The following is a 24,342-nucleotide window of genomic DNA, read 5'->3' on the forward strand; positions in this document are numbered from 1 at the left end:
TTTTACATAATTTATAATCACGAGACTGACGTGATTCTAAATTCGCTCATTAAAATATTTTATTTACGTGAAATCTAATTAGTTAAAGATTGCGTTACTGTTTTCTTTGAACATTCAGAATTGTTGTATTATGTTTTAATAAGGTAAACAATTGGGTATTTGACATACCATTTCTTTAAATGTAAAAATGTTAATCAGTAGTCTTAATATCTCTTTCGCAGGCAAAGATAATGCGCTCTATAATAATATCATTATAAAATAGTAATAATACGTTACTTTAAAAATTTGAAATCTCAATCTGAATAGTTTAATCGTGCCTCCATTCACAATATTGTTTATCGAATTTAATCAGTCAAATATCTAATTATATTGTTGTGATTATTATGAAGAAAGTAATTTCTAATGCTAGTTAGTATGTAAATGTAATTGTATTACTACTGGTAATATTATATTTAGAGTTAGTAATTATTGGATAGACAAAAATGTATTGCATTTAATGTGTTGAGTTCCACGTTTGTTTTATCGTTGACAATAAATTTCACAGGTCGGTATTCTGAGATGCTACACAAAAAATGCTTTACTAAAACATGCAACATTTTTTTTTATGTGGTAGCGAGTAGGTTTGTCAGTGAGCTTGTCTTTAAGTAGTTTGGCATTCCGATTGCCTGTCTGTAGTTTATTGAAGACTGTATTTACAACAGAGGAGGAGTGGTGTTATAATACTTGTAAGACAGTCTGTGTGTATTTATATCACAATTTTTAATATAATATATTATAGTACTAAACGCTATAACCTACAAGTCTCTTTCGACTACGAACTTCGCACATTACTTTCATATCTGTGCCAATAATCTCGCTATAGTAGCTGTTTAAAATATGTGTCATATAAAAACAATTCAAATATTACGTAAAGGATGATCGGTGGTGAAAATCCTGTTCGATATCTATGTATTATGCATATTTGACAATTACTGAACAAAGCATTTTATAGATATATTATAATAAATCTAATTTTATCTAGGTTAATCCTGCAATTACATTAATTTTAGGGAAATCTATGTTTTAAAATCACATAGATTATTTCAGGCCCGTTTCATAAACTTGTTACTTTGATATTTATCAATTTATGGCTAGATTTATTTTGTCTTTATTGGATTATAAAATAGTGTGCTACTTGATATTCCCAATGCACTACATTTGTATTATTATTTTAATATCACAAATAAATTTAGTTACAAGAACAAGTATTTATATATGTAATAGTACTAGTCCATGTCTACTGCTCGGCCATTTTAAATAAGCGTACAGCAGATTTAAAAGCACAACTTTTCATAGCACCACATAGCTAGAAACCGGAGGCATTCTTTAGGAAAATCAGTGTAGTCGATTTAAGCTAGTGTATAACATTTCTTTTATTTTTTATTTCCATTCCAGTTTAGCCTATGTTATAAAAAATATCAAGAAAAATTAAATTTATTTTCATCTACACATTAGATTTTATTATTTACTGATATTCTTTTATTTTGTAATTATTTATTGCTAAATTGTACATATAATTTTGTTGTTTATTTTTATGTTTAATATTTGGATGACAATGTCAATGGATGATTAATAAGAAATGAATTGATTTATATAATTTAATACGGTATTCAAAATTCCTTTAATCTTCTCTACTTTATAAAAGTATAATTTTTATCATATTTTGAAACGTAGTCATGTTACAAAATAAGTATACAAGTAGATATGTAACTTGGGTTAATGAACATTATCTTATTTGTAATTCTTATATAATAATGCAAAATGTATTGGTTCGAGGTCCTGCAGAATAATTAAATCATGAAACCTCAGTAATATTGGATATTAAAACTACAAATAATTTTAATTATTATGATGACATTAATAATGTTAAATGTCTTTACAAGTTTATAACGCACAAAATTGTAAACATTTTGGCAACTTTTTGGGAATCAAAAGATTTTTAAGATTCTCGCTCTTTTAATGTTTTACTTTATTGCAAAGAATAGTCTGTTAGGACTTTGTAACCGCTTTTATAATTGTGATTTTTTTCTGATACATGAGTAAATAAACGTGCATCCTGAATATATTTTTTTCTGACTCCTTTTTTAATATATAGCTAGCTCCATATACTTAGAATTTTTTTCCACTATATCTATTTAAAAGAAAGTGAGTAAAGAAACTTAAAAAATAGGTTTTTAGCAAATGTTTTGCAATTGCCTCAGCAATTGAAATATGAATGTGAACAGACTTGAGACTGCGTATTGCATGCCATAGCTTGCACAAGCTGTTCGGGTTACTTGTAGTTTTATCGTCAATATAGGAAAAAGAGAGGGAGTTATCTCCTATTTTAATTGATATAATATGCCTCAATAAACCACGATAATGAACTTATAGGCACTCAGGTGCGAAATTTGATAGTTTAAGTTTGGGAATGAGTGGCTATGGCATCTAATTATACAGCCTAATTTTGTTCATATAAAATACTCTAGTGACCATACAGACTCAATAAACTATTCCCTAACAAAAACAATTAAGAGCTGACTTTAATATTATGCCTACATTTTTAATTAAGCACAAGAATAATATGCCATTTAACATCAGTTAACTGCCATTAATTAGATATTCTTTTATTCTTGAGGAAAATAATATTTTTCAATATAGTAAGATTATTTACATCAGTTCAGACTTTTTTTCTTCATATGGTGGCAAATGTTTCTTATTTTATTTTAGTGATAAGTAAGATTGTTGATATGTTGAGATATACAGCTTTAAAAGCTAGCTACTAGATCAACGAAGCAGTAACGATAACTAGTTTTTCATATATTAAATATAGGATTTTCTAAAGGACCGCTCTGAGACAGCGCTGTTTACAGAATCAATTAATAAATATCTAATCTACCTATGATAGTTTCTTTTACTCCAGTTATAGCGATGTCTTTTTCTTTATAATCGATTATCATAAAGACTGCTTCCCCTGAGTCCTAAAAGTCCTATTGACTATGATGCCTTTGACGTTTTAGGCTTCTCTTTTTATGCCTCTTTACGCTTACAACCTGATTCCACCAAGCAAGAATTAATTTATCACTAAACCCAAGTTTCATATAGCGAGCAGGTTAAAATTTTGCTCAATTGACTATTCAGTATTCATATCTTTATTACTATGACATTGTAAACAAGTACATTTTAACACAAATAATCTACTTATAAATTTTAGAAAACAAATGTTATAAGTATAATTAGTTGACGCAAAACTTATAATTTAAGCGTTGAACGAACATATACATAAGAATTGTGAATTGAGAATTCGGAGTTCCAGTTTAAGTCTAAGATAAGAGTAGTAAAAGGCAATTATTTTAATCGCAGTATATTATTAAATGAAATGAGAAATTTTATAAGAATTAATATAAATAATTCTTTTTTATACCTTTCAAAATCATAGCCAGATAACAAATAAACCGTACGAGAGTTTTGATTCACTTTTTTATCTCCGAAATCACCTAACATATATTGTGAAGTCTGTGGCTCTCTGACAGGTCTATTAGCAATTTGACAATTGATGTTGAAGTTATTGTATTATCTGCGATTACTTTGAAGTACGAGCTATCGCTCGATACAATCTATTGGCTTTGCCCCAACAATACATAGCTTCGTTTCTTTTTGTTATTTTGCTGTTGATAATTTTGATATTTTTATTCTTTTGCCTTATTTTATGAGTGTTTTTGAAATCTATTAAAATTTAGTTAAACTATTTAGGTCAAAGTGAAATGTGTACCTCGTTATGTGACTCATTTTAATTATTTTGTTTGTAAAGTATGTTATTAGTTCGACCATGTTATTGTTTCTGACATAGTATATCACATCTGTAAAAAGTGGAAGTCTGTCCTCATGGATACGCCGCCTGTACCTAAACCTCGGAGCGCATTTCCGCCCCAAAATGATTCAAGAACACCTGTACCTCTGCCACGAACAAAGGCACCGGTGATTCAAGACAGGGTCACTGCTACAAATATATTACGTTCGATCAGTTCCGTGTCCAAACAAATATCAGAAGATGTAGCACAAAAAGTGAGTAGCTCGGCTAAGTCCGCTAATGAAAAATTTGAAAAGTCAATTCTGGATGGATCTAAGTTTGCCAAAGGGACTTTAGAAAAAACCTTAAGTACATCGAAAGCTGTTCGGGATTCTGTCACAAAATCCGTTATAGAAAGTACGAAAACTGCGGGCCTAAAATTACGTATGACTAAGAAAACAGAAACCTTTGATAATTTAGACAACCAGAGGTGTACTTCTATGCCAGCTGTTGATGTAAGTTTTTTTGACAATATTCAATTTCACTCACCACTACTAGAACAGAAGCGATTTAGAAATGAAGATGACTACTTAAATCGTAATAAAGTGTCACCACTCCAGCTGAACTCGTCCCATCTTGATGACCTGTCACTGTTTTCTAGCAATTCTGATTCCAATGCAGATACAGTGAGTAATTTTTCACACGACAGTAAAGAAAATGAATGTATTGATGCTTGTTTGAATTTTGATAGGGAAAATGCTTATGATACTCCAAAGCCATCAAGACCTAATAGTGTTGTAAGCATTAGGTCGGCCCCTGAGATCCCAGAGAGGCGAAAAAAAAGAGAAAGTTCTACTGAAGTAATGAGACAGAATTCTTTGTATGAAAATTGGACACTTCCACATCCATCGCCTTGCTCTTCTAAGGCCGTAATGGAAACAATTCCAAGACCAAGTAAGAGTACTATTTATGAGTTTGATCCATTGACAAGCAGTGTCACTTCTGCACAAAAATATGAAGGGGTTAGTAATGAGTTACTTCTATTAGAGTCATTTCTGATTGGAGATACATATGGGACAATTGTATCAACAGATAGTGGAAATGACGATGTTGTTTATGATATTGGTGAGAGTGATTACTTTAATCCACCCACTCCACCTGAACGATTTGATAGTCTCTTACCAGATGAAACTTTGTGTAAGACTATATCATCTTCACCAACTACCGATAAAGAGAAGAATGCTAATTGGTATGTCAGCAATGATTCAGGAGCAGTAGTACCTACAGAAGGGAATGTAAAACATTCTAATTCTATGATGCAAAGATTTTCTAATATGCTAAAATTTGACAATGTATTAAACAAGTCTAATAAGCAAACATCACAAAAAGTTGAGGTAGTACAAAGACCACCTATAAATAATTTACCTGTGCCGTATTATAGTGGAATTTTAAATAAGGTAGTTTCAGGAGTAGAAGATTTGTTTAAAAATTCACAAAATCGCTATTGTGTTCTGTCAGATCAAAAATTGATGTGTTACACAGATCCAACAAACTCTATTTTGAAAGAAGCATACACATTTGAAAATATTTACTGCTTGCAACTTGTTTTACCACTTTCTTCCAGGTAAATTTTTTTATTTAATATTGTCAACATCATTATATTTTATAGTATATTTTTTTTTAGATATTTATCTTCTTTATTTCCAACAGCACCACAAGCAACTCTTACTGTTTTGAACTGACCGTGTCAACTGGTGTTCGTAATACTCCACGGAAGATATTATTCAGTAGTGCGAGTGCTTCTGAAAGACGTAATTGGACTCAAAAAATTGCTGAACACCTAACTAATGGTTTCCCCACAAAATATACAGCAGAATACACACGTTGTGGCTGGTGCTATCTGAAGGTATTGTATATGTATATCAATTTTATCATCAATAATATGTTAATATAATATAATATGTTATTACAACACGTGTTACAGCTTTTTAAAGATTTGGACTCAAATTTAAAACACAAAAAAGAATTGTATTACAAACTTGTCCCATTATCTATTTTCAAAACAATGTCCATTATGTCATTTTTTTAAACAGAATACTAGTAATTAGAATTCATTTAATATAAAATTAAATATAAATTTTATACACCTTGACATGAATATATTTGACCATTACGAGGAAAATATTTCAATTTCTCTTATGTTTATTTTTATCACTAATATGCTTTGCCTATATGTACAGTGTAAAATATTTTTTTAACGAATCCTTTATGGATCTATGTTTGTACTATTATCAACGCTAGTCATGAACTCGCGCAACCGTTAGGCATTCGTATAATACTTCGATTAAACATTAATCACGTCGGCATTCTTCACATCAGCACCAGTACTTTACATCGCCGTTCTATTACTTATTCGACCTTTTCTAAAATCTTTAGTTAAAATACTCAATAAACAAACGCTCCGAAAACTTGTCTAATTCATAATAAATAAATGTATCTTTGTGGTGCCAGTTATAACAGACAGGTAGATGAAACTAACATATAGATTGATGAACATTAGTATAAGTTTATCATAATAAATTAATAGCACGCGTATTGAGCACAATACTCCATTTCATTTACACAATATTTATCTCTATTCCTTATCGCCCCGACGTACTACCTTTGTTAGTTGATGTAGTTATTTTATTGCATTTGAACAATATTTGCCCTTAAAGGATTTATGTGTTGTTGTTTCTATGAATTTATTAAGCTTAATTTATAATAATAACATTTATACGTATACAAAACTATTCATATGCACTTGAATTGATTCATGCCGACACAATCTACAGTATGCAAGTAATTGACCTGTTTATATAATGACACATATATTGGATCAAAGGCAATGCGATTGTCCCCACATCGTATTCGAAACTGACCTTTAATGTCTATAAAATAGTATGGGTAAAGGAGCTAAAGTTACTTTAGCGATATATATTTTGTGTACCTAGTTATTAATACGACAAATTCTTCTAAAAATCCTTTATTTAAATTTTATATAAGTATAGCCTTGTATTTCAAATTAAAACAATGAAAAAAAATCAATGATTTATAGACTTCTGCAATGTGAGAACATATAGCATGTTTTGAAATACAAGTTACATTGCCCTTTTTTGTTGTATATTTGCTTTGTGAGAATGAGAAATGCATATGCGAATGATTGTACCACAGTCTTATTGATTTTATGGTGTGTTTCATATTTAGCGAACTTTATCTGCATGCATACATGATGACATTAATGAAATATCGAAGTTTTCACGCGCATCACGCAAAAACTTCCGAATATTCTGACATGAAATTTGTACCATTATATTCAGCGTATATCAGATGAGGTTTTTGTCTAAACATTATCATGCAATAAAATTCAACGTATAATATAGTCAACGTTATAGTAATTTCGTATGTAATTGTAAAAATGCTCGATGCGAATGTGTTTTATGATACGTTACGTTGTATTATGTATATATATATATTTGCTTTCCGCGCTATCTCTCACGAATCGACCGCGTTAGATAATAGAATGATACTGAAAAATATTTTTTTATAAATGAATTTAACCAATACACATGTTAAATATTCATCAATTATCGTACTCTTTATCGTATCGTATCGTACTCTTTGTGGAGCTGTTTAAGTTTAACGTTAATTTTAGTATACGTGATCAAAAGTATTAAGCAACGAGTATTCTGTTATCTTGATCTTAAATAATCAAGACATTTGTAATCTTCATCATTTATTGTTTTGAAATGTGCAGCTGTTTTATCGACTACTTTAATAAAGATATTAAAACTGTTATTTTGAATTCAATACATTAAATTAAGGAAACTCTTCCACATTTTTTAAATAATTATTTGAGAGTTTCCAATAAATATGTAGTATTACATAGAGGTTTAGAGTTATATTATGTATTTAACGATTTTGATTTTAGCTGTTGCTATGGCAGTTGAAAGTATATGTTGTATATGAGAAGGTCGCGACGGCGAGATCTAATGCAAAAGGGAATATGTTGATTGACAGGAAGGTGTCACTGGTGAGTGGCGCGGCGCGTGGGTCATGCTGATCCGTCGGGTGCTCGCCTATTACAGCAGCAGTGATGACGTGCGCACCGTCGACCTCAGGAAAACGAGATGTGTCGGTACGTATGTATACAGTTCAAAACAAATACATTATATATAACATTTTTAGATATAGATTCATAGATACATCATAAAGATATTTTTGCATTTATGAGTAATTATCCATAAACCTTTTGTCCAAGATATATTTATTACTATACAGCAAAACTAATGTCGAAAGACATCTTGGGGTCAAAGTACAGTTTTTTTAAACGAGTATATCAATTCAACAATGATTCTGTCCGTAACGGTAAAGCTATACAAGCGGACGGATGACGTCCCATCTGTCACTAGTTCCTACATAGGAATGATATTCTAGTCTATACTGTTTTATAATGGCTTACAATTTGTATTAACCCCAGGCTTATTTATCAGAATCGTTAGTAATATGGTAATTTTATAGTTATTTGCAATTATTCATTACCGTTTTGAACCTTTCGTTGCCAAGTTTGTTAATTCCACGTACGTAATGAATAACACAGCGACAAATTAGGCAAGTAGTAAATATATAAAGTTTCTAGTTGTCGTTTTGAGGGTTGGTCGTCAGGTGTTAGGCATAAAAAGTAGCCTTTGTCGTGTTTGGAGTGCAAACTTGTTTTATACCAAATTTCATCAAATTCGGTTCAGTGGTTTGGCGATAAAAGAGCAACATATAGAGAGAGAGAGTTACTTTGGCATTTAAAATTAAATAATATAGATTAACTCGGAATGAATGGCGATACGACTACTGTAATGGCATCGATGACACTTCTAAACTATTCTGATATAATAGTTCCAGAGGTCAAATTTATTTGTTTGTGTGCAGCGGCTATTCTCCGTAACTATTGATCCAATTGTAAAAAAGAAATCACGGGTAGAAATCAACATTGTTTGTGCGGTTTGTGATAGGGTGTACATAATATTTATATAATATAATTTTCTTTATTAATAAATTACAACCATGCGAAGCCGGTGAGGGTGGGTCGCTGGCGATATCAATATAATTGTAATGATTTAACTATCTTATAGTGATGGATCTAAAATCACAGGGCCCTTAATTTGTTTTTATTCATTATTTATTTAGTATCGCCGACATAGGATTTACGTGAATACATTGAATCGTGCTATAATGTTTTAAAATGTATGACCAAATCAAACATATTAAATATAGATTAAAGCGAATTTAAAAAAAAAAAATTTTACATAGTTGTACCTATAAAATAAACATAGGAACTACAAAGTAAGATAAAGTTAAATCTGAAATTGAGTATAACAAAACCAAATATAAAATTTATAATATTAATAAAAACAAAATATAAATATTGCATGTACTTTGCGACCTATCATGCTACCCAATTTAAAGGCCGGCAACGCACCTGCAAGCCCCCGGTGTTACAGATGTCCATGGGCGGTGGTAGTCACTTTCCATCAGGCGAGCCTGCTGCTCGTTTGCCACCTCTAACATAAAAAAAAAACGCAAGATATATTTTATAGGACATTAACATATAAAAGCAAATATATATTTTTTATATCGCAGTTTGTAACGAAAAGTTACTTTATTAGAAAAAAAAAAAGTTTTTAATGCTAGTTCGAGTAGATACTAATTAATCATCCGTTGTTAGTTGACGAGACTTGATGATTCATTGGTTCTAGGTATCGTTGCCTTCATATAGTAGTGTTTATTTAGAAAACGGCGCATACTCCAGCAATGATACATCTCATTATCAAAGAATATCGGAGCGATGGAATTATTCGTGTGTTAGTTTAGGGCTCACCTCATTACTTTAAGTGATATAAACATAGCAGAAAGATTAACGACAATGAAATAGAAATAAAATGTACTTCTAAGTAGATACAGAATTGAAGTAGTTATTTACAAGCACCATTTGAATCATCATTTTGTCACGTCAGTCATGTAATCCCAATATCTTACACGCTTATAAAACATACATTACATACTATTGTCAATACTTTAAGAAGTCTGCTGGCGATACCTTTTGTGATTTACGTGTTAAATTAGCTGAAATGTGGCAATATTGTCAAAAACTAGTTTTTTCGATTCGAAAATCGAATCTGATATAACTTAGGTGTCATTTTAATTAAAAATATTCTTTCTTTATAAAGTTCAATTGTACCTTTATAAGACTATGAGTTTTGTATTTTAGATGATACAAATGTCAATAAATATATTCTACGTACAAACATGTGCTTCAAAATCGTATACTATTACTTTTATATATTTTTTAGTTACACAAGACGCAGACGACGAGACTAAACAGACATGCCCTTCGGATGGAAGCCCGAACTTACTCTTAGATTGCCCACAAACTACTTTATATTTACGATTTCCACATGAAAGAGAACTAAAGGTGAGTTTAAAATACTTGAAATTATTCGACACTAGTTAAAACTATTGTCAACGACAAATAATAAACACTTTTTAAAATATGCGAGTGTCCTATAATTGAGGTAATTTGATTATCATGCCATATAAAATATTCTTAAAACGGTTGACGATAACTCGTTTAGTAACATTTATTCTTATTCATAAGTGTTTCTTACTAATAAGACATGATTCACGAGTATTATATTACTGCATTTCTTAAATACGTTGACAGTGTTCTTATAACTGAGGAGCTTATTTTTCGGAAATATTTTGATGTAAAACTTTAACAAACAAACAATTTTAAATTTCATATTTGAGAAATAGAACCACTATTTCTCAAATATGAAATTTAAATCAAATCTTTACATCAGTGATAGGACCACGTTTTGTTTGTTTTTCCACTCTTTTTATGTGGGCAATAAATACATTTATTACTATTATTGTTTTCAGGGCTGGAAGTACATGGTGAAACTGGCCGCACACAACAACGGCGCACACATCCACCACCAACAGTTAACAAAGGAGGATGTCCCAGTCATAGTTGACAAATGTCTTAGCTTCATTTATGCACATGGTATGTATGTATATTGGAATATTTCAACCAAAAATAACAATCTCAAATCTTAATATAAGCTTAACATTATTTCCGTCAAATTAAAAGGATTCATTTAAAATTAAAATATGGTTTGAGAGAGATAAAAAATAATAATAGGATTTTTTTAGCCTGTTGAACAGATTGAATATATAATGTAATTCCAGCAGACACGGCCACTCTTTGCTGTGGTTACCTTACGGACAAGACACTGTCTGAAATACGCTGAATATAATAGTTAATTTATCTAGATTCTAATTCTAATTCATCTAGAAGATATTTTATTTGGTCAGGGCGCTCGATACACCTGGCTATATACGACGCCTTTAGAATAATCACTTAATATGTTCATGTTATTAAAGTTCAATATATTATCTAAAAATAAATGTTTTTCATAACATTATTTAAGCTAAACCATTAGCAGTATGGATAGTAAGAATCGTACGAGTGATAGGGTTAGGGCGTACCCCACGAGAGACGAGAGAGGTAAAACTGCGGTGTGCAACCAGGAAAGTAGGAACGATGACTGAAAGAGGAAGAGAGCTAGCCGATGTTCTAAAAAGGCGACGGATAAATGCAACTTGCCTGCAAGGGACGCAGTGAAAGGGTGCAAGGACTAGAGAAATAGCAGGATGTAAGTTATTCTAATGTGGAAGTGATGGCAAGAGAAGTAGTGTGGGTCTAGTTTTAAATAGTAGATTGAAAGATTGCGTGGTGGATGTAAAAAGAGTGAATGATAGACTGATATCGATTAAATTGATTGTGGAAGAACAGAAGACAGAGGGAGTCTGCATGGGTGGTGATTTCAATGGGCATGTAGGAAAGAGTCATCACTCTCTCTTATGAGAGAGTGCATGGTGGGTGGGGATTTGGAAACTGGATGGCTGACGGCGAGGCACTATTACAAGCTGCCTGTATTTTCGAACTTTCGATAACAAAAACGTGGCTTAAGAAAAAATAGGAGTACCTGATAACTTACAATAGTGGCCACCACGCAACACAGATAGACTGCTTTTTAGTAAAGCGGAGAAGTCTATGATGTGTCAAAAACTGTAAAGTGCTGTAAAGTGCTATTAGTGCCTACTACTACTACTACTAGTGCCCAACATAGGCTTGTGGCGATGGTGGTAAAATTAAGTGTCTCGCCCAAAAACAGCAAGACACCAAATACCTCCAAAGACAAACGGCGTATGTTAGAGAATGAAGAAAAGATGGCGTATGTTAGAGAATGAAGAATGTGGAATGAAGATTTAGGAACCAAATCGGTAAATTAATGTTGGAATGAGATGGCCAGGTGATACCAATGACATAAGGAAGGTCGCAAAAGACGTGTTTGGAGAGTCGAAAGGAAAAGGTTTGATAGATAAGGATACATGGTGTTGGAAGAAGAAGAAGTGCAATATGTTCTGAAAGAGAAGAAAGTGGCTTTTAAAGAATGGCAGTTTGCATAAAATGAGAATGCGAGTCTGAAAGATGAAACAATGGTAGTTTACAGTGAATGGAAGAGGAGAGCAAAGAAGGCAGTAGCAGTTGCCAGAGCCAAGAACAGTGCAAACCTCACTGCACAGCCCTAGAGGGCAGAAGGAACTACCAAAATAGGAAAGAGAGAGAAAGATGGTAGAGAAATAACACATATCAAGTGCAAAATGAGACTTATTTTGAATAGCTTATGAATGAAGAGAATACTGGAATGGTATGCTCCAAGAGGCACAAATAAATAAGGGATTAGTAACAGAAATGGATGAGGTAATGACAGCAGTCAGAAGCATGAAAAATGGGAAGGATTTGTCCTTGGAATTTGGAACCTGAACATGGTGTTTATTGATCCCGAGAAAGCCTATGATAGGGTGCGTCGTGAAGTGTAATGGTAGGCCATCAAAGATAAAATTTGCCTGGGAATTAAGTGGAGTTAGTCCGCGCTATATACAGGAGATCCTGAACCTATGTCCGATCGTTTGCCGGCTACACCGACCAGTTCAGTGTGGCTGTAGGCTTACGTCAAGAGTCGGCTCTAAGTCCTTACCTCTTCCTGCTGATTATGGAAGCCCTGACGGCGGACATACAAGAAGAGGCCTGGTGCATGCTGTTTGCCGACGACATTGTTCTGGTTGGTGACTACGGACCTGAGATCCAGAGCAGATTAGAGGATTAGCAACAGAAACTAGAGAATGTAGGCTTGAAAATCTGTAGAACGAAGACTGAATACATGTTCTGCGATTTCGGTGATCTCTCCGGTCTTGAAATGGCTTCAAGACCGGAGAGATGCGCTTGATGACGCGCCCTTTTCCTCCGACTTTCGGTATCTCGGTTCACTTATTCAAGGCAATGGCGAAATAGATCGAACAGTGAAGCACAGTATTATCACAGGGTGGAAGAAATGGCGACAGGTTATGGAAAATTGGCAATTTGTGACCCCCATATTCCTCTTGAACTTAAGGGGAAGATCTATAAGACCATGGTTACACCTGCTGTTCTATATGGATCAGTGTTGGGCTACAAAAGGGATGACTGAAAGAAATCTGTATGTAGCGGAGATGAGAATTTTGAGAGGAATGTGTGGTGTTACGTGAATGTATAGAGTAAGGAATGAGTACATAAGAGGAAGTTTGAAAGTGGCACCGGTAACCGAGAAGCTATGTCGAAGCCGGCTGTCATGGTATGTAACGCGGAGGAATGAGGACCATATTGTGAGGAAGGTGTTGAGCATGGACGTGGATGGATATAAAAGTAGGGGACGAACAAAGAAACGATGTATTGATTGTGTGAAAGGACGATATGGCTGGAAATAATGTTACTAGTGAGATGACGTCAGACAGAGAAGTATGGGAGAAAACAACATGCTGCGCCGAAATAAAACTGGGATAAGGGCAGGAGGATGATATGACAGCTACGCTTGACACTCGCCAAACGTGCTACTTTACTAATGTGCATGTACTTATGTACTTAGTGGCCATCCGTGGGCCGCAATTTTGACGCGTTCGTAGCTTGACACTATCTAGACAATTAATCAAAGAGTAATTCGTATGTTCAATTCAATTCTTAGTTTAATGGCTTTTAGTTGTGCCACAGGGCACAGATGATTTCGCCAATGTCACGTAGGATGGAGAAGACACGAATGAGATTGATCGGTATGGCTGAGATAACAAACTCAATTAAATTTTAAAGCCAAGTATAGTAGTAGTAATTTCCTTGTTAATCCGTAACCTAGAACAACACAAACATTAAGGTTTAATAATAGGATAAATTACAAATAATTGTTAGTACTCTAAACTATATATAATAAGATATATCACTCAATTGGACTATTCACAACTTAATTTTATTACATTTAATATATTTACACAAAAAAGAACAAAATGGACTAAACACAAACGTCAACAAACATTCAACATTTATAGGACGAGGAACTTTAGGAGGGAGAACGTCGTAAATGGGATGAAGAAGTTTAGGACAAAGGAACAGGATGTGGGTAGCGGAACCTTCGTCTAGGCCACATTCACACAGCGAGTGATCTCGAACTCTTATCTTTGCTAGGTGGGTAGGTGTGCAAGAATGGCCGAGGCGTAACCGACAGATAGTGGATGTGACCCAACGGTCAGTGTGCCTGTGAAATGAAAACCAAGGTCGCCTCGGAATTTCAGGTTGTAACGCCGAATAATACTTACCATTAACCGATTTTGATGAAATTCGTATGTTTCTTTTCAGGTAGTTTATCGGAAGGTATCTACCGTCGTTCTGGAAGTGCGACGGTTCTTTCGGAGCTTCTCGCTCGATTCCGCCGGGACTCGTGGTCAGTACAACTCACACCGGGGCGGCACTCGGAGCACGATGTGGCCGGAGTGCTGAAGCGCTTCTTCAGAGATCTTCCCGAGTCGCTCGTGCTCCAGGATAAACACAGCGTTATGACATCCGCTCTAGGTAGTTTTTTAAAATAATTAAATATATATATATAAATGTGGTATACTAAGATAGTTAGGTGTTTTTTAATGTTATACCTCCTTATTAGAGGATTTATTTTTTGTAAGTATGGTGGACACGGACATTAGACAGCTGTCAGAGAATGTAACCCGATGTAAGACGTGTTGCCAATCATTCCGAAGTTATTAAATAAAATATCACTCTTTTTAAAACGTTTCACTCACTATAATCCCACAACTTTTGGGGGCTCGCCCGGGTTGTGAACGTATATCGTTTTAAAAATCATCAACGACGAAGATTACGAGATTATATCGAAGAATCATAAGGTAACCGATTAGTAAAAACAACGAATACTTCGTCGGACGCGCGAATGACAAAGTATAAGTCGCCGTGATATTTTTATTATATAAAAATTAATTATGATACTAAAATCGACGTTACGATATTTAAAATATTTGTTTGAAGATTTGAGAAGACGTATTGAAGCTATAAATAAAATTTATTACATTAATTAAGAAGAACGAAGAGAAGAATTAAAGACGAAAAAGAAAATAAAAATTTGTGAAATTTTGATTACTAGTTTGTTATGATAACGTTTACCGGAGATGATACATATCCGATTTCGAGCTGGATACAGGAATTTTAAGACAGAATGGTCCAAGATTGAGAAGCTTGTTTATGGAAAAAGTTTACTCGGCGGAACTGCACGACTAATTTTACGATCATTTGGCTGTGTGAAAGATTGGGAAACTTCGAATAAATATCATTTAGACGAGTTTGGTCCCAAGTTAAATAGCGCTATAGTCCATAAGAAGCTTGCCTCACGAAAAATGAAAAACAGCGAAACATTCCAACAATATTTTCTGCATATGAGGGAATTGGCTTTACACGCTAGTGTAGAAGATGATGCTTTAATAGAATATGTGATTAATGGCATTCGTGATTCTGAAACGAATAAAGCTATACTGTACGGCGCCAGAGGCATAAAGTAATTCCGTGCAAAGCTAGTTTCCTATAGTAATCTAAGGCAAAGAATCGATAGGAAGAATAGTGCCCGACAGAATATTTCTGCAACTGCGAGTTCGTCAGCTACAGTTACACTAAATCAACGATTAAAAGATGTTTCAATTGCGGCGACACAGATCACCTTGCACCAGCTTGAGCAAAAGGAGTGAAACGTTTTCGCTGCAATGACTATGGCCATAAAGGTACCGAATGCCTAGAAAAACCGAGGAAAACTGTAAACATCCATAACGACAAAGAAGAAGAAAAGACTAATTTTAAGAAGATTAAGATTAATGGAATTGAGATGGCTGCATTAATTGACACCGGCAGTGACGTAAAGCTAATAAAGTTTACACAATTAAAAGTATTTAAAGAGGATAAGCCAAAATACGAGAATAATTCTAAAATATGTCTGACTGGAATTGGAAAAAAGGAAATAAATACGGAGGGATAATTCACAGCTATATTACAAATAGATGATTGTTTTATTGATATAGTTCACCATTTAGTAAAAGACGAAACTATACCCGTCAACATAATTCTCGGCAATCCAATATTGCACGATCTCAATAAAAATTTTACGTCAGATGAAATTACCGTAGAAAAGATAACACATCTTACGCTGCTCATAGAAGAGAATAATCTACGCGACAACTTAAATATAGGAGACACGGTGTTTTCTGAAAATATAAAAAAGGTTATTAAAGAATACGAAATTAATGAAGCTAAGAAAGAAAGTAATGTTGAAATGAAGATAGTACCTACTTACCGATGAAACCCAATTTACCAACAACCACATCGATTATCACCTCTGGAAAAAGAAATTGTTGACAAACAGAAAGAAAAATGGACAGAGCAGAAAATTATTAAACCGAGTAACTCCGATTTTGCAAGTCCGGTTGTTTTAGCCAAAAAGAAGAATGGCCAATATCGATTGTGTATTGATTATAGGAGATAGAATAAGAAGATAATAAAGGAAAGATTCCCGCTACCATTGGTAGAAGATGAATTGGACCGCTTAAAGGAGAAAGTCAATGTTATTTCAAAATTTAAAGTACCTAAAGATATTAAATCATTGCAATTATTTTTTGGTCTCACCGGCTACTCAAAGACATATTATGTAGTTCACCCGTCCTCTCCATCTACAGTCCAACTTATGACACGGAACTACACAGGGATGCAAGTGCGAAAGGCTTTGGATCTGTACTCCTATAAAGAGATCCAGAAGATAATCAAATGCATTCCTTACACTCTATGAGCAAGAAGACCTTACCTACAGAAGAAAAGTATCATAGTTACTTAGAAAGTTTTAGCAATAGCGGAATCTATAAAGAATTTCCGGGTCTACCTACTTGGTATACAGTTTAAGATCGTGACGGACTGTACCGCATTAACTATGACGTTGCAGAAGAAGGATTTACCTCCACGGTTTGCTCGTTTGGCCTTACTACTTGAAGAGTACGACTATGTGATTGAACATAGACCAGATTTAAGGTTAAAACACGCAGATGCTTTGCAGACATCCTGTTTGCTTTATACTTACTGAAACTACTCTTCGTATTAAGAAAGCACAAGAAGAAGACGACCAGATTGACCTATTTTTAGTCCTGAAAAAAGAACCCTTTAAAGACTACATTATCGAAAATGGAATATTTGTCAAAGAGAAAAATGGAAGAAAACTAATGGTACCGAAGAAGATGCAATACGACGTTATAAAGAAGAATCACGAGAAGGGACATTTTTCTATTGAGAAGACTGAAGAATTAATTAACATTGAAGATCTGGAAAGAATAGTTAGAAAAGTAATAGATAACTGTATATAATGCATATTGATTATTGGAATGACACCATTTGAATTGCTTATTGGAGTAAAGACGAAAGACAAAAATGATGAGATGAGTAAAGTTAATTGAAGAAGAGAGTATTGCAAGTTATAGTGAGAATAAATCTGAACTAAGACGGAAAGCAAAAGATCTATACAAAAGATACAAGATGAGAACGTGAAGAAAGAAGAAGTTACAATAAAAAAGGAAAAAGGCTAATCAATATGATATCAGTGATTTGATTGCCATTAAGAGAACACACTGCACACAGGGTAGCAAATTATACCCTAAATTTTTGTGGCCTTATGAAGTGGTACAGAAGAAACGGAATGACCTTTATGAAGTAAAGAAAGTTGGTAACGGTGATGGTCCGATTTATACCATCAGCTCCGCTGATTTGATGAAGCGTTGGATGGGCCAAGATTCCGACACTTCTGGGTCAGATGAATAAGCAGGATGACCGTGCGGTATACTAAGACAGTTAGGTAATTTTTTTTAATGTTACACCTCCTTACTAGAGGATTTATTTTTTATAAGTATGGTGACACTAGACACCTGTCAGAGAATGTAACCCGATGTAATGTGCTGATTTTAATTCCGAAGTTATTAAAGAAATATCACTCTTTTTAAAACGTTTCACTCTCCATAATCCCACAAATATATATTTTAAATTTTAAATCTATTTTATATCTCATTGACAAAAAGCTGCGTCTATTATTAAAATTTACTCGTATATTTTAAATATTACAATTTTATTAATTTGTATGTCTCTAAGTAATTATAGCAATTTCGTTAAGTTGGTTATTGTTAATAAAGATATGAGCCGAGATGACCCAGTGGTTAGAACGCGTGCATCTTAACCGATGATTTCGGGTTCAAACCCAGGCAGTCACCACTGAATTTACATGTGCTTAATTTGTTTATAATTCATCTCGTGCTCGGCGGTGAAGGAAAACATCGTGAGGAAACCTGCATGTGTCTAATTTCAACGAAATTCTGCCACATGTGTGTATTCCACCAACCCGCATTGGAGCAGCGTGGTGGAATATGCTCCATACCTTCTCCTCAACGGGAGAGGAGGCCTTAGCCCAGCAGTGGGAAATTTACAGGCTGATTATGTTATTATTATGTTATGGTTATTGTTAATTTGTTTTTTTTTTTTGCATAATGATTAGTTTGGCACCCCCATACCAGGAACAATCACGAATACAATTAGTTTTTTTTTTATTATCTTCAGAAATCAAAGACACAAATGCGCGTCACGCTGTGTATCGAGCCGCAATGACGTCGTTACCGCCGATAGCGCGCAACACAGCACGCAAACTGTTCGCGCACTTGCACTTCCTACACACAATGGCGCACGCCAACAAGATGGCCGCTGAGAATCTCGCATCAGTCTGGGCTCCCACTATCATGCCTGCTGCTTTGGTAATTTGTAAATGTTATTATAATACAAAAAAAAAATGTTATGTATACATGACGAAAACTTGAGATGTGGTTGAAGGCTAGTTGTCTTACGGCCGTTTTCAATAACCTATCTAAGTTTACGGATAGATTGCTATCTCCGAATATCAGTATGAACTTATCTATCTTTAATTTGCTTTTCACAATCAAGGATAATTGTTTTCTATCATTAACCATTGACAGATTATTTTTTCCCTGTCACCTATCTAAACTTCTTCGAACGTTCCGTTACTATAGCTACAAACCTAATTTTATGCTCAAAACATGCATTTTTTCGCAAATCCATAGTGATTAGTGATATCATAGATTAATCAAGCTCTCGACCAATGATATCGCGTCAATTTGATGTTAAATGTTGTTTACTTGGCTTTTTTTCTGTTATGGTTGGAATAGAGTATACTAGCATAAGGGACATAACATCTTAGTTCACAAGGTTTGTGGCGCATTCGAGATATAGGGAATGGATAATATTTTTGACAGAACCAATATCTACGCACCATTTGCCGGTCCGCCTGAAACAATTATTGATCCTTTAATCACCAAGACCTGTTTCAGACAAGCCACAATCTACAAACTGCTTGGTCGGCCAAGGAACAGTATGTGGTTAGAGATCTAATCGCCAACTACGAGGCTATATGGGAACCCACTGAGGTTGAAGTCAGGCGGGAAGCCGCTATACGAAGAGTGCTAGTTCGGGTACTCAGTAACACAGTGCCTTCACCGCCTAAAGCGGCCGGGGACCTCAAAGCGTGGATTTACATTCACGACAGGAATACATGCCATCAAGTAGCCGTGAGTAATTTTAACATTAAAAGAACAACGATTTAAATACTTTACTTAACTACTTTCTTATATATGTATTTATATATCATACATATAAAGAATATTTATAACTATTATTAAATATTAAGTTTACATGACATATTAAGTTTTGGTTACTAAATCAAACTAATGAATTATTATTAACTAAGCATTGACTCCAAAATTTGACCCTATAAATACTACACGATATTTTTCTTATACTATTTTCAGTACAACTTTTAAACTAAATCAATTAATCGTTACGTTTTTAGTTAACGCCGAACAAAACTAGCTCCGATATATGCATAGAATTATGCGAAAAAAGTAAAATGGAATCACATTTGCTTATGCTCGAGGAGGTGATATGCAACGACTCCATGCGTCGAGTCGTTCATATAGACGAGATAGTTCTAGACGTCGTCCTTAGATGGGGTTACTGGGACGAAGAAGATAGAAAAGATAATTACTTAGTGGTAAAGGAAAATAAGATACTTCACGAATTCGAAGCGCTACGACATTCGACCTCACTCGTCTGCGGTGAGCTGCGATTAGCAAATGAAACTATGAAAGCGTTCAAATTGCACATGTTCGAGTTTAATGACGCGAAGCTATGTTACTTCAAAGATAAACAGGTGAGCTCTACATGTTTACATTGACAGTAATGTGATGAATATTTTATTGTAACTAATAGCTCTTATAATAATTTGTCAGTTAAAAGTATTTAATTAAATACGTTTTGTTTAGGGTTCTCATAAAATAGAAGAATGGAATATAAAAGACATTTTGTGGTACGTCGGCCATGAACCCAAGCGAAATCCACAGTCACGTTGGTCCATTACATTTATACCTAGGAACAATAAACCGAAACGGTAAGTTATTTCTATTTACGTTTTAATAATTTGCACATAGAATACTAAAAAGTTCTAATAAAACATTTACTGAATTTTATATAATTATGTAGTAAAAATAATAACCACAGCCTTGATTGTAGAGTAGAACAATAATTACATTTTTAATTTAATAAATATACAAACAATATAAATAGATCAATTACCCAATTGATCTGTTTGTTGTTTGTTAATGATAATTTAAGGCATTAGACAAATCGGGGCAGTTGATCAGAAAAAGTTATATAAAGTTTAAATTATTTAACATTTCTGGCCCGTGATTTAGCAAGGCGATCTATTTGCGATTTATCGATGTACATTATATTATTATCATAAAATCTTTGTCAAATAAAAGATAAGGATAAATATTTATGTATCTTAGATTGTTACTTTATATATGTTACTGTAAAAGCTCGAACTAAGGTAAATCTTAAGATTTTCCAGTAAAACCTAAGATTTACCGACATGAGTTGGTAAATGTAAGTATTTATTATAAAGGGACGAGTTTTTCGGACTTTTACCATTCCAACTTTTTTTTTTTTATTTTACGAGGAGGAAATGCATTTACGCATTCCGCCCAGTCGAAGGGGGACCGGGACCATATGTGGGACTCCCGGGGCAGAAGGCCCCGTCCTACCCACTAAAACCTCCTCGGATTTCCGCCTCACCGCAAGGCGACAGGGCTACGGGAACGCGCGTGGCTCACCACCGCGGCCCTGCCAGCGGCCGTCGCTGTAAAGGGGCAACTCGCCACGAAAGGCCGCCTCCGTCTGAACCGTGACGGACTCCCCCCGAGTCCGCCACTGGAGGCTAGGCGGCAGCGGATGTAAAATTCCGCTGCCAACCACACTATGTCATTTAGGGTATAATTATGTCTCGTCCATGTCAAGGCATCCGGCCTAGATGGTCGCGGCGCCGTCGACCAGGTCCCCGTCGACGCAGCGGGAGGGAGTTTGGGTCGTCCTCCCGCTGTCGCTCCGCCTCCTCCTTTGCGGACATTACGGCTTAACTAACTAACCTAACCTAACATGTAAATCTTTTAAGATTTACCAAGCGAATGATGGTAAAAGTTCGAATCCCAAAGTTTTATGGACATTTACCATTCATAATCGGTAAATCTTAGGTTTTACTGGAAAATCTTAAGATTTACCGTAGTTCGAGCTTTTACAGTAACATATACACCAATAGATGATATCAAATCACTAATAGTATTAAAAAACCTATGCCATGCTTAGACTCCAAAAAACTAAACAAAAATATTAACAATATAACAGAAAAAAAAGTTAGACAACTAACTGATATAGATACCGCTCGTCTAGTATATTTTGGTTATTTTTCACAGTATTATGTCATATGGCATATTACTTTGGGGTAATGCTGCAGATATTTAATCTGTTTTTATTTTACAAAAGAGAGCAATCCGGTCTATTTATAATTTTGGAGCTAGAGACTCTCTTCGGGATGTTTTTAACAAAGTAGGAATACTGACTGTAGCGTCACAGTATATTTACAACAATATTATGTATATTCACAGTAGCATTGATCACTTTGATAAAATCAGTGATAATAATCATTGTATGTGCACAAGAAGTAAGGATAAGCTTAGAACGCCAAGTTTCCGACTCCGCAAAGTCAATAAATCATTCTTGGGGCAAGGTATCCGCTTCTATAATAAAATTCCGCAGACATTTTTAACTTTGCCGTTTCATAGATTCAAGTCAATTGTAAATAATACATTGGTAAAGAAGGCATATTATTCGATACAAGAGTATATTGATGATAAAAAAGCGTGGAGTTAATGCTTGTTGACTTCCAGACAGGAGACATAACATACATACATATATAATTATATTTAACTAACATGACTGTATTTAACTAACATGACTGTATTTAACTAACATGACTGTATTTAACTAACATTACTGTATTTTTAGATATTGAAAAACAGTAACTACTGAGTTTCTTGCCGGTTCTTCTCGGTTGAATCTACATTCCGAACCGGTGGTAGCTTTACTTTGAATAATTTGTTAAATGACGATTCAAAAGTGCTTGTAAAAGCCTACTTGATCAAAGTAAATTTGGTTTTGATTGATTTTGATTTTTAAGACCAATTTTAAATTCTGATCAAAAATAGAAAAAAACGTTTTTTTTTTCGCAAATCCATAGTAAATATATTATTAATGCTCTCGACCAATGATATCGCGACAATTTGCCGTCAAATTTTGTTTATTTGGCATTTTTCCTGTTAAAGTTGGACTAGAGTATATATAAGTAAATTGTAAATAAATTATATGCAAATTTAAGGATTGCTGATCCCCTTCTCCGGAGTTCATCCACATCTCTGCAAAATCATTGTATTGATAAAGCGTGTTTAACAAGAAGTCAGTAACTTTTATTTATAGCAGATTTTTAATTCATTATATCAATCTCAGTTATTATCATAATGACAAAAATATGATACAATTCTAATGCTTGTTGCGACATCGTCCACGTTTTGGAAAAATTTATAAATGTTATATTGTAGCTTGAGGATATGTCATGATGATTAAAATTTATTAAAATTATGTCATGATGATTAAAATTTTGTATAATAAAAGACGGTAATCAAAAGCATTTTTTATTTATGTTAGGAAAAATAACATGTATAATTGTGAAAGTATACTCTGAAATGTTTTTGTCTTTATATTAACTTAAATTGTGACACTCATGAGATAGTACAGCCAATGAGCTCTCCTACTTCGACATACATTTATCTAATAAAAGTAATGATATTATTTGTTTCCTTTTACAGGAGTAAAGATCGACCGTGGTTTGGATGTACAATAGCAGGAGCAGTGACGGAGGATCAGTTGAAATGGATGACTGCCATGACGTTCGCCGAACATAAAAACATTTTGCCGATTCCACGTCTTGTCATAACTTAGACTCACATAATTTTATACAGTGATAAAAAATAATAATTTGCTAGATATCGAAATGTGAAGATATTCTTAACCAAATGATGATTCCGCTATACGTATTGTTGACTTCAGTTGTCATATTTTTAGATTTTATTAATTTTATTGATGTTAACAGTTTTTCCTTTCTCTCATTTTCACCTGTTAGATATTATTTTCTATACGAACTTTTTCGTAATGGGGCAAAATATAACACAAATTAAATTTTACAAAAGTGGAGCAATAGGAACTTTTTAGAGCAGTTTCTGCTCCAATTTTAGGTTCGATTTCAATGTATAAATGTGAAAATATGGAGCACGACCGACTTATTAAAACCGGACTAAAACGGTTTCTTATTTGGATTGGATTCAACTCCATTTTTATAGAAGTATTTGTTTCTAGTTTAAACTGTATTGCTAATTTCTATGTTTATTTGACGTGGCTCAAATTCTGGGTTGTATTGGGTTAGAGTTTTTGTAAATAGTTTAAAGCGCACAAGCTCCGTTTTAGAGTACTTTGCCCTTAGATTTGTTTGTAAACGAACGACGAAACGAAAAATTATACGAGCTTACAACGGAGTCATTAA

General features: G+C 33.9%; 1 protein-coding gene across 1 annotated transcript; it reads left to right on the plus strand.

Moving 5' to 3' along the window:
* Positions 1-3,599: 3,599 nt before the first annotated feature.
* Positions 3,600-24,005, plus strand: LOC113404239 (arf-GAP with Rho-GAP domain, ANK repeat and PH domain-containing protein 2). Its single transcript, XM_026645092.2, has 11 exons — positions 3,600-5,432; positions 5,519-5,714; positions 7,868-7,985; positions 10,192-10,313; positions 10,781-10,904; positions 14,628-14,840; positions 18,906-19,096; positions 19,688-19,924; positions 20,206-20,565; positions 20,678-20,802; positions 23,612-24,005. The coding sequence occupies exons 1-11, from the start codon at positions 3,904-3,906 to the stop codon at positions 23,742-23,744; spliced, it is 3,348 nt and encodes a 1,115-aa protein (XP_026500877.2). The 5' UTR covers positions 3,600-3,903; the 3' UTR covers positions 23,745-24,005.
* Positions 24,006-24,342: the final 337 nt, after the last annotated feature.

This window comes from Vanessa tameamea, chromosome Z (genome assembly GCF_037043105.1).
Source record: "Vanessa tameamea isolate UH-Manoa-2023 chromosome Z, ilVanTame1 primary haplotype, whole genome shotgun sequence".
NCBI classification, from domain to species: domain Eukaryota; kingdom Metazoa; phylum Arthropoda; class Insecta; order Lepidoptera; family Nymphalidae; genus Vanessa; species Vanessa tameamea.

What these genes read in the sequence shown, in the direction of transcription:
- LOC113404239 (XM_026645092.2), top strand. Translation starts at nt 3,904, where the DNA reads ATGGATACGCCGCCTGTACCTAAACCTCGGAGCGCATTTCCGCCCCAA. An exon ending in CAGGAAAACGAGATGTGTCG is followed by an intron (nt 7,986 to 10,191) that starts GTACGTATGTAT and finishes TATATTTTTTAG; the next exon opens with TTACACAAGACGCAGACGAC. An exon ending in CACATGAAAGAGAACTAAAG is followed by an intron (nt 10,314 to 10,780) that starts GTGAGTTTAAAA and finishes TATTGTTTTCAG; the next exon opens with GGCTGGAAGTACATGGTGAA.